At 40.3% G+C, this 12,169-nt stretch overlaps 1 protein-coding gene across 2 annotated transcripts in view; it reads left to right on the forward strand.

Annotated features, from left to right (window-relative positions):
• The first annotated feature begins 232 nt into the window (after positions 1-232).
• alcama (activated leukocyte cell adhesion molecule a) overlaps positions 233-12,169 on the forward strand; it is a 71,937-nt gene continuing 60,000 nt past the window's right edge. The window contains exon 1 of one of the 2 annotated variants that reach the window (XM_077242432.1): positions 233-590. In XM_077242432.1, coding sequence (XP_077098547.1) covers positions 533-590 — 58 coding nt within the window. In that variant the 5' untranslated portion in view covers positions 233-532. The remainder of the gene's footprint in view (positions 591-12,169) is intronic. The other variant, XM_077242433.1, reaches the window with a different exon arrangement.

Raw genomic sequence — 12,169 nt, forward strand, 5'->3', positions numbered from 1 at the left:
TAGGTGTTGGGCATCTGAAGTCTTCATAATAGGCTGATAATAAGCTATTATCAAGGTTGAATCAATTTTGTGGAAACTGATACATTTTTTCAGTGTGTAACGTAGGCTATAAAAATCATTATGTCCATTGAAAGTCCCCATAAAACATGAAACCCCAACGTGTGTGTGTCTGACGAATTGCAGAATCGTTTTTAAATGACTCTCTGAAACAGTTCGCGGGAACGGATTTACTAGAATAAATCGGACTTTCCGACAGCAGCGTCTCAGCCACAGGCTTCGCCGGAGAGGGCGTGTCCTGGGGGCGGAGCGGGGGCGGGGCTAGGTGCTCAACTCTCCAGTGTGAATTTTTTCCATCTCCGCTGCTCGTCCAGACTCCAGACTTCACCTTCGCGCTCCGCACAGAGCAACCCGCTTGATCCTTTCAACGCACTCAACCAGAGACTACTCTCGTTACTATCCAACAACTTCAGGCGAGCCTATTTCTGAGATTCTCGTCGGACTGTATAGAAGTGAGCCGGGGTTTTCTTTAAGGATGCAATCGGTTATCTGCCTTTTCGTTGCCTTCATAGCAGTCGCTGTGTTTCTTCCAGGTATGTCAGTTAATTTATCATGAAAATAGTTTTATCTCATTCTCCAATTCTTTCCATGAAACATTGCTGCCGTAATCCGATGATTTTGTTGAGCAGGTCCGTTCCATTCGACTTTTTTTTTACTTATATCAATATCAACAAGTGTTTATAATAGCCGTTGCCGCAATTCGTTAGCAATCATTGCCAGGACATGTGTTACACTTTCCATTTCTCCCACGTTAAGAACAAGAGGTCAAGTCTCCACCTGAAGAAGATTAAGCCATTTGTGCCCGCCTCGGACATTCACATTCATTCATTTTTATCACAAGTTGTATGAGACTGTGATAAAGCTTTCAAACTTCTGTAGCCTACCTCAGTAGGTTACAGAACAGTGAATGTGTTTCAACTTTTAGTTCGGACACGCGAGGCAATGTTTTTGATAGGCTAGCCTACGTGTTTCTGTTTCTGTCGCTATCACACGCAGAAACAGTGACATCACACCTGCGCGTGTTTCTGAAATCCCCAGCATATGCGTCAGTCCCAAACAGAAACGAAACACTGACCTTAAAGGGACAGTTCACCTTAAAATGAAAGTCCTTTCAACAAATGAATATTTTCCAAAAATATCCTGGTCGGTTATTTCCATGGAATGACAATGAATGGTGCCTGATTCAGCCGAAACGTCGAAAAGGACGTCAGTCCCAATAAAAGTCACACGACTCGTGTGCAATATTCCAAGTCCTCTTAAGTCATACAATAGGTTTGTGTGAGGAACGAGCCGAAAGGAAATGTTGTCATCGGATCATTAAGTCAAGTGAGAACTGGATCTGTTTGGATCTCTCTGGATCTGTTCAGAATAGGCTTTGTGAATTGGATCACCTGTCTGATTCATTGAAAAGATAGGCTAGGCTAATCTCACAAAAAGCTATTGTAGCCTATGTCGCCAGAGGACTAGATATGTCGTCTTTGGACTACTTTTATGGTGATTTTGCCATAAAAAGTCATACGAATTTTGAATATGATATAGCCTACCATTTTAATTTTGGGAGGCACTATCCTTTCAATAAGCGATTGTATTAGTTTGGGTTCGTGCATAGCTGTTATCCTAGGTGCTGAAATTATTATAAGGGATTTGAGACGCGCGCGAACAACTCATTAGCCTACAGTCTGTGGGCTTGAATCTTCTTTGAGCGCGTGAGTGCGCTATGTCAGTGTGTATGTGCGCGCGCGCGTGATCGGGGGAGGAAGCGAGCGTGTGCTTGCTTGCTCACGAGAGGTTGCGGAGGTGGAGAGCGGTGTGTAACAATTCAGTCATTTGACTGTTGTATGATTTTATCAGTGTCACATGCTTGTTTGCTCATCAGAATTGATCTGACATAGATGTCTTTATTCGTCTTCAGACGAATCTATGATAATGCGGTAAAGTGATTGATAACTTTGAGGTGCAGGTGGCTGCTGTAGTATTGCTCATTATTCTTTTTGAAATGTTTTTCTTCGATAATGGCCCTCTAGCTATCTAGCTGTCTGTTTCTCTGTCTGTCTGTCTGGATAAGTCTTTATTATTTTTACAATTTAAAAACAAAATGGGCTGTTGGAATAAAATACAGTGCTTGTATAATTGCTCACATTAATGACAAGACCTCACATTAATTGAGAGATGATTACACACATCCATACCAAAAACACAAACTTTGAAAATCCCATAGGAATATCTCGAAGGAGCTAAGGGGGAATTAGTCTTCCGGGTTTTGACGTCATCCCTGCACCCCTCTATTTGTCAAGTAGGCTACTCATAAAATATATTTTCTTACTATGTTAGGTATTTAAATGTGTGCCACGTACAGTCCATAATGGGAAACATGTTCAGCATAAAATTAAGGAAGGTCCGTCACACATCAGGAAAATGCACATCATATGACATTTTCCCAAATAACACTTGTTTGTCAGCCTGTTTACAGAACTTAATATTTTTTTATGTGTGACAAAGAATATGTTGTTGAGTATATTGAACTGTACTGGAAATTCATTGTAAAATACATTTTGAGTGAAGAGTCTGTTCAGGCTATTGTTTTGGTATCCTATGCTATATGCAATGGGTGTGGTTCACGTTCTTGCCTGAGGAGCCAGTACCATCCTTCAGTATTTCATAGTGTAGTTTCTAAGTGACAGAACATGACATCTCATGATTTATCCTTAGATGTTAGGCATGTTGGTATATGTCTGTTTCCCCCACACAGACATTGCTTTAAGCCACAGTTTTAATGAGTACACACACATACTCACACACACAACCCATACCCTTTACTTAACGTGTATTTACTGTTATGACCCTCTGGATCTTTTTGGTTGTGTGTTGGAAAGATCAGTTTCTCTGAAGTCACCTGATCACCTGTATGCAAACAGGTAAAGAAAGGCACCTCTGCTGTCTTTGCAAGCTCAGTGATTGTATCATGTGCTCTTGATGGATTTTATAGCAAAAACCTGTTCTATGCAGCCTACTGAATTATTTAATTTTTAAATCATTAAATGACTTAGCTGATGAAACATTTCCTTATTCTGATTAAGAAGAATTTTTCCTCATTCTGAAAGCTGCATTATTAAAGGACTGATATATGTGGGCTAGATTTATTAACATGCATGGAATATTTCATAAATCATCATCATATTTTAAATAAAAGATTCTAGGGGTTTGTTTAAGGTGAATTTGTAAAATGCACAAGTTTCCTGTTAGGTTACAACATGATTACGTCTATATTTACACATCAGTGATGTCACTCTGAATGACGTTTGAACATGAGGAGGAACTGAAACTCCCTATGAACTGAAGACACAGGCCTTTGTTTAGCACGAGAGATGGAAAAACCTAATTACATTAAGACTGACACTAAACCACATCTACACCAGGAAATCCCACATCTTATCATTTAAACATTCAAGCGAAATATTGCCACCGTGGCCTATTGGGGGAATTTTTTGTCATTGTTTATTGGCAGGCAAGGGCTTGAGCTGAGTGGTCAGTTCCACTTAGATATCAACAGGAAAACGCATGTAGTGAAAAAAAGAAAATTCTAATTCATATTTACATATTCGTTTAGTTAAAGCTTAACTATGGAACTGCTTTCAGGAAGAACCAGTGGGAGCATATGTTAAAAGCTAATTTTACAGCTTTAGGGCTTTGTTCGTCTCAAATGGTGGGAAGAGGAAAGGGGAAAAAACAGCATAGGCTAAGTGAACAGTGTTTTATGTGCTAAAATAATTGTGGGTATTATGCTGAAATGATTGGATTAGAAGACAGACAGTTAAGGTTTCAGAATGTGCTTTCGACCAATCATTTAAATGGGTTGTGAGTGCTGAGGCCATTATGTCATCATTTATTCATATTTAAATTCCCTCCTGACCACTCACGTACATGCATGTGCATACATATGCTTCATCACAGGCTTTTACTGTAAATTACTCAAGCCATGTGTTGGACTAAGCATCTGTTGTCCCATGAACACATGCATCATCCCTCCTATGGCCTCATCGGGGGGCCTTTCTTGTCCATCAAATGCACTCCCCGTTTGCTAATGGATTAATCGGAGCATTGCTAAGAAGGAGGACCTGCTGTCTGCACTCTGCACCGCCCAAAATGGCCTCCTGAGACTTCACCCAGTCTTATCTACTCATCTGGTCCCACACCCCTCCTTTTTACCACATAATCAAAGGCAATGCTCACATTAAGTTTGTGTACGCAGTCTGATGGACTGTTGAAACTCCTTTGTGAGATAAGCTTTAAATGAGAGCGCTAACGTTTGCATGCTGTACACAATAACGTATTTTTAACAGCAGCATTCTCATCACCAAACATGCAAGTAGCAACAACATTATTTCAAGTACTCCTTTTCACCAGAAAAAAAACAAGGCTGCGTGTTTTCAGATCAATATCTTTTCATATAAACGGATATACATGGAAGATGTTTTGCTTTCAATCAGAATGCGAAAAGCTGATTAAATGTGCCGACTGTACTAGTTTATGTACATTTATTTATTAATATGAATGATTCTTGCAGACTTAAGCGTCTGGCAGCCTGAGAGGATGCAAGTCAGAATGTTGGCAAACAGATCTTCTAGTCTTTTTTTTTATCCTATCTTGAGTTTAATGGGATGGTTTAAAGAGCCATAACTGACTCTTTTGGGCCACTCTTGCTCATTTATGGGCCGGTGGTATAAATATATTGACATGGCAGTCAATGAAAGGTTCTGGGCATGGCTATCGATTATACAAGCATCCAATTATTTCTACACAATGTGTTTTTTAACATGCACTCTTTGGCGATAACTCAATCAATTATGTGGCATCAATTATGTGGCAGTTGGAATGTTATTTATAAGTTTGCTTATAGCGCAAGAATCATAAGTCATCCTTTCTACAGCGTTGTTGTATTGATCAGTTCAGAGATCACAGTGTAGAGCCAATTTGAGTGGGTTTAATGCTTGCGCTTATGAAACGTATGGTGCGTTTTGATCCGAGACACTTTAAGCTGTACGTTTTGAGGTCGATAATACCCCCCAGAAAAGGATTTACATACATCAGGCTGCTCATTCACATGTAGTGGTTAATGGCTGTCCGGTGGATATTATTTATTCAATGTCAAATGTTTGTCCTGGCATTTAGATCCATCTACAAAAGGTTGCGAGTTGTAGCAGCCCTTAGCCCGTCTCCCTCCCTCCAAATCACATTCGGTCAAATATCCATCTGAGGCTTTGAGCGTTTCAATTCAGGCTGACATTCAAAGCCACACAACCTTTCTGGCAGCCATGGAGACGCACGATAACCGGATTCCCATTCTAGGTCCGTCGCTTTGATGATGTCTGTGATGTGCAGATTGCATTTCTCCATGTGTGAGGAGACGTTCCTGCCTGCCACTCTTGCCTCTTTAAGTGATGCTTTGAACCCAAAAGGGCATGACAGAGGAAGGCAAAGTTTTTTTCCCCCTCTCTTACATCTGTTCCGGATCGAGTGAGAGAGGCGGATGTTAAAGAAGGTTAGAGTGCCCATGAGTTCCATGTGTTAGGGACAGGATCTCCCAGAGCTGTCAGGGTGAATGAGGAAGCACTGACATCGATTAAATCTATTAAAGGTAATGTGGGGTGAACCATGATTTTGACGGATGGAGGACCTATTCAGAGAGACATTCAGCACAAACAATGCGGGTGGAAGAAAGGATCTGAAGTCTCGCCGTTTAAAGCTTTAATTGCTCTTTTAGCAGGTTCACAATCCATCTATTAGTTTGCATAAGGTTGCAGCATTTAGGTTTGAATTAAGAATGCCTTAAATTCCATTACACTTTGTATTAGAATTTAAGAAAGTGGAATTAAAATGAATGGAAATTCACGTAACTTTACTTTTTAACTTTGCTTTTCTATTTAAAGGGATAGTTCACCCAAAAGGAAATTTTTTAAATTATTTACTTACCCTCATGTTGTTTAAAACCTGTAAAAACTTTCTTCTGTGGGACAAAAAAGACATTATTTTGACAAAGGAATTGAGGTCTAATGTTGTTTTGTACCCTATTGGCTTTCATCACATTGAAAACGTTCTTCAAAATACAAAATAAATTCAAAATAAAAGTTTTAGAATGACATGAGTGCGAGTAAATGATGTATATATTTTTTATATATATATATTGTGTGTGTGTGTGTGGTTCTGGATTATGGGGACAAAATGTTCCCACAAAGTTGGCAATATCCAAAATCCTTGTCCTTGTGGGGACATTTTTTGGTTTGAAAATATAAAAATGCAGAAAGGTTTCTGTGATGGTATGTTTAGGGGTAGGGTTAGGGTATAGAGAGAGTGTGTGTGTGTGTGTGTGTGTGTGTGTGTGTGTGTGTGTGTGTGTGTGTGTGTGTGTGTGTGTGTGTGTGTGTGTGTGTGTGTGTGTGAGAGATACTTACTAAATTAACTAGGGTGGAAGAACATTTAAATTTTTAGCATATATTACATAGCTAAAATATAAGATATAGTATACATGATATAGTTGCAATTTAGTAAAGTCTTCTTTCTGTCATTCCAGCTTAAAGGGTCATTCCACCGGTGGAGACATGAATATGTATTGAAAGTGGGTCATATATGTAGTAGAATAGTATCATAAATTTCTAATTTGGGACCTTCTTGCCCGATAAAAGGCAGAAAATGACTTTTTAGTGCTTGTGGATTGTAGACAACAATCCCCATAGTGCATTGCAATGCTCAGCTCAGCAGACCACTCCCACTACAGTAGCTAGCTTAACTGTAAGATATTTGTGCAAGGAACCTGCCACGTTAGCGTGTTAACAAAAGCTGCAGTAGGGAGTTTTGAGAAAATGTTGACTTAGCCTGAAAATTTGAACAAGCACAACTTACAGGTCCAACCCCCTTGCTCTCTGCTACGCTACAGCCCTCCCTCCACAGCTCCTCCCCCATAGCGTAGCGTGCCGTGAACGCGCAGGCTAGTAAGCAGGACCACCGATGACGGCGGATTATAAACAGTTATGGAAAATTCACTAATAGGGACGAAACATCAACAATATGCTTTACATTGACTATGGCCTGCCCATACTTTGACTACAAACTTGGTCCTCAAATCATTATGTATTTTGCAATACATGTAACTTTATAAGGTTGCACTCTTTCTATAAGTTATAGCTACTAAGATAACGTTAAAGGATTAGTTCACTTAAAAAAAAAACTTTTGCTGATAATTTACTCACCCCCATGTCATCCAAGATGTCCATGTCTTTCTTTCTTCAGTCGAAAAGAAATTAAGTTTTTTTGATGAAAACATTCCAGGCTTTTTCTCCATATAATGGACTTCAATAGGACACAAACGTTTCGAGGACCAAATGACAGTTTCAGCGCAGCTTCAAAGGGTTTTAAACGATACCAGATGATGAATAAGGGTCTTATCTAGTGAAACGATCGGTCATTTAAAAAATAAATTTTAAGTTTAAAATTTAAATTTAAAAAACTTTAAGTTTTATAAGCACAAATGCTCGCCTTGCTCTGTTCTGTGATGCACGTTCGTGATCCTGTTCGAACTCGTTCATCCAAATGAACAAATCTTTTTTCGAGTCATTTCGTTCGTTGAATGAACGAAATGACTCGAAAAAAGATTCGTTCATTTGGATGAACAAGTTTGAACAGGAGAGTCACGAACGACGGTACGCGCTCGCGCTGTGCAAGAGAGGGGTGATCAGCGCGTACACGAGCGTGATTGACACTGCTAAGACATTCCTCCTGGCTCTGATTGGTTGTTTCTGACCGGGAGCGGTGTATTTCTGCAAATGGCAGTAGGACCACAGGGAGGAGACAGAGGAGCTTGATTTTTTTCACAGATTATCTGTCTCATATTCTACTTTCAGGACATAATGAGAGTTTTAACAAATATTTGTTTACAAAAGCTACCTACTGGAGCTTTAACAAAATGAAAATAAACTTACTTTACAAAAAGACAACCATTGGATCCTAGGCTTTGGCTGACGTTGCCAGTTGACCCTAGGTATTCTAAAGTAGGTCTCCAGGACGCCGCTATCCATATGGGGTGCGAAACTCGGGCGAGCAACAACACACACGTCCATGTCATCCTCCGATTCCGTAGCACCGCTGGAATTCTCGGCAGCAGACAGACTCTTGTTCTGTGTCCATTGGCGCACAGTGAGAGTACAGGCACCACCAATCTGCCCCAGCTCGAGCCATTGCGGGCTCCTCGTCCACGGCAGGCAGATCGTCTGCATCGGCTGTGGTGGCAGCAGCTTCAGCCGCCTCCGGTTCCTCCATAGCCCTCAGCTGCTCGTCGCTATACTGTGGCTCATAAAGGTAGCCACGAACATCCGTTTCTACCATAACTTCGTCAAAATCCAGATCCTCCATAATGCATCCGCCTGTGTATTCAGTACCTTCGTCCATATTTTCCAAAAAAAATTCCCGGTGAAATCAAACCCACTGGCATTGATCTGATAGGTCTGTTAGCGCATTAGGTCCAACCCCCTATGGGCGGGTTTTAAAGGGTGGGAACTAGTGCTTGTAGTCTTCACAGAAATCCCCCCCTTTTACACTTCCTCCTACAATGACGTAAAATGACGATTTTGGCGTCATTGTAGGAGGAAGTGAAAAAGGTAAATAGAGGATTTTTCTCGTCTCAGGGGAAAATGAAAGAGTGTTGCACGACCATTCAATAGTATGACTGGATTTCTAACAATGGAAATCTTAATGCAAATGGGTGGAGTGACCCTTTAACATCCTTTGCAGTGAGGCAGGGTGACAAAGTAACTCTCATGAACTCAACACGGTGTGAGCCAAAAAAAACACCCCAAAGAGGTATTAATGTACCTGTGTTCAAGGGAATTTCTTAAAGGGATAGTCCACCGAAAAATTCTGCCATCATTTACTCACCCTCATGTCTTTTCAGCCCAATATGACTCTTCTGTTGAACACAAAACACTGAGGTTTTTGGGATTCACAGAAGACTAAAGAGAGACTAAAGAGAATGACTATATATATATATATATATATAAAAAAAATTTTTTTTTTTAATTGTATTTAAAATGCAACCCTGTTAGGTTTGGGGAAAAACTCCCACGAGCAGGAGCTACGCAAGTTTCAAATGCAGCAGAGTTTGCCACTGAAAGAGGAAGTGGTGGTCTTTTTGAAGTCATTAGGTCCCTTTCAGATGTATGTCATCTGTCTTTACCATGGGTTTATCTGAGTAAAGAAAAAGGTTTAAAAATGTATTTCCCCTAACCATTTAGTGGCCTCCTCCCTCATGTTCACCTCCCTTTTTAGCACCTCCCTCTTAATCAAGCTCAGAGGCGCTGAATTGTTGTCTTAATGCACCGAAGTAATAAGTTATTCTGGTTATGTGATTTAAAAGGGTTACTGGTGGAAGTGAAAGGGAGGAAGAATGAATGAAGCTGTGGCTGGATGAGTTTACAATAAAAAACATCGTTGAGATGAAAATCTTGAATCCAAATGTCAGAGAAGAAAGTTCAAATGCAAGGTCATGTTGCCCAGTAAAATCATGCATAGAAGTATCATTAAGGGTTCTCAAACAAAAGGGTTCCCATGGCATATAAAATCAATTTCGACTCAATTTTTTATTTCCTTTTTTGAATTTCCCAAAGAGCTTTGCCGCATGACTTTACATGCCATAGTCAGATAGCACCGGTTTTTTGACAGGTTAAACATTCAGTAAACCTCATGGTGAAAATGATTAGGGCAGGCAACCGACCCATGCTCCACTCCCGAGAGGCAGGGGAAGAAGCATCCTCTCATGCGATAAATTAGTTCCAGCTCTCGCAGGCTGGAGGAGCTTCCTCAGAGCGCTGTGTTGTTTCAGCATGCACCGTTCTAATGCGATTTTAAAAGGTTGAAAGTTGGAGTAGAGGTAAATGGTTGATTATGTACACACAAACGGCGCACAGCTGCTTCAGTTCACATCGGGGGGGGAAAAGAAGCCTCTTTTTTTTTTTTTTCCTCTTCATGAACCTGTTTCAGCACATCGAGATCGGTGGCCTGAGGGGCTTTTGCGATTCCTCCCAAAATTCCTGTCTTCATGAGCAGGTCTTTATCTCTCTCTTCACATGTAAATTTAATGGTTTAGGGGATTTTTTTTTACACTATCTTCACTGATTTTGTTGTTGCTTTTATGATGGGAATACTGCAGAGAGCAGGATCAAGCAACAGTGTTCTTAAACGGATATTTCTCTTTCGTCTTTCCACTCTCAGTTGTCTTTTGAGGGAAATCCCGCCCTCTCCTCAAAATCCCTTGTTTCTTTATTCATCTCGTGTGACAGCACTTTCTGCATTCAGCACAAATTGATTTATTTACCATCCAGAAGGTAAGTACAATGGGCCCTATGTTAAAAGTCTTGTAGATGTGCACAGAGGAAAGCCAAGAGCGTGCTATACTGAATATAAAGTCTAAGGAGGCTGTGCTCTTTATAGAGCCATCAAAAAGAAAATAGCTTGAGTTATATCTGAAAGACCACTGTAAGATTCGCTACTCCGGTAGTCTGCCATTCTGTCACCCCAAGGTCCCCACTTTGCAATGCTAATACCATAGGTATTATACCACTTTTACCAATGTTAAAAGTTTAATAGATGGACATGGTGAAAAAACTACTTCAAGTGTTTTTAAGGCCATCGGAAAAGAAAACTTCTTGAGTTGTATATCTCAAAGACCCCAGTAGGCTTCGATGTACCGATAGTCTGCCATTTTGTTACCCCATGGCCTCCACTTTGCTATGCTAGTAATGCTATTGACCTACCTTGTAATTTTCCTCACAGCAAATTAGCAGCTAAAAGCCATGAAAGCCTTAAAAATGGCTGCTTTTTAATAGCAGGGCTAACTATTCTGTTCAAAGTGCTCATATAAGCCATTATGTGAACTAAAGCACTGTGCAAGAGAAAGAAACAGGAAAAGGAAGAGAAAAGATTGCAGTCAGTTTTTTTATACGCTCATTTTCGTCTGGTCCTAATTTCAGATTTTTAATATCTGAAAGCTTTTCTTACCACTACAGCGATATATTTGGGATTTATTCATAAATGTACAAACATAAATAACTCTGCTGCTTATAAGAAGTTACTAGTACATCCAATGCACTTTAAGGAGTCCACTCCATCTTCTGAAGTGTGTTTTCAATGACACGATGCTGTAATATGTCTGAGAGGAACTCCACGCTGAAAGCTTGAACCCACACTAAATTTAACCACACTAAATTTAACCACAAGCTCACCACCTTCCACTTCTTTTTTACATCCTTATTTGGAAGTACCTGTGAACACATTCATTGCAGTCGGAGATAACACAATTCTTGGGAGGTTTTCGAGTAGTTATCGTAGATCTCTTACTAAAGGTATTTAAGCTAAAAGCCCGTGCCTTTGGTGTTCCCAGCGTCTTAGGTGGACTATTTGCTGGAGAAGAGATTTAATTCCTTTTCTTGCTCCTCATCTCACTCTATCCCTCTCATTGGGGCTACACTCACACTTTTGGAAAAGATTTCTTCAAGTGTGTTCCTTGGAGATAAGAGGCGATGTATTTTTCTCTGGGCAGTGTGCTAATCTTCTGCTGTTCTATATATAGGAGACACAAGCTAAAGTATTTGTTTGATTCAGGCCCATGCAGTGGTCTCATGACCACAATTCAGATGTCATTTAATGAAACTGACCTGTGAAACACAAGGTTCCTCACTCTAACACAAAACTAGGAATACAAGGGCTGAATTTCACCTTTCTATTTCTCTGTCTGATACTCAATAAGTTCACAAGAAGTTTGTCTTTTTCCGAAACAAAAGCTTAGAAACCAAATAAGCATAAAGGTGTTGACGCCAGGTTTTAGTCATTATAGCATTCCCATTCATCTCAGTTACACAACCGATTGGCTAAGGTCACCACAAGAACGCTTTTAAGGTGATGATACACAGGGCAACTTTTTGAGCAATGTTGCTGGGCAATGTTGCCATCAACGGGCAACCAGATGAGACACAGGGCCCACGACCAACCTAAATTATCCAGATAGAAATTTATTGACCATTTTCAATGGGAAAGTGCCCAGCAACATTGCTCAAAAAGTTGCCCTGTG

This window comes from Siphateles boraxobius, unplaced genomic scaffold, assembly GCF_051911475.1.
Source record: "Siphateles boraxobius isolate OS27281-9 unplaced genomic scaffold, OSU_SipBor_1 25, whole genome shotgun sequence".
Classification (NCBI taxonomy): domain Eukaryota; kingdom Metazoa; phylum Chordata; class Actinopteri; order Cypriniformes; family Leuciscidae; genus Siphateles; species Siphateles boraxobius.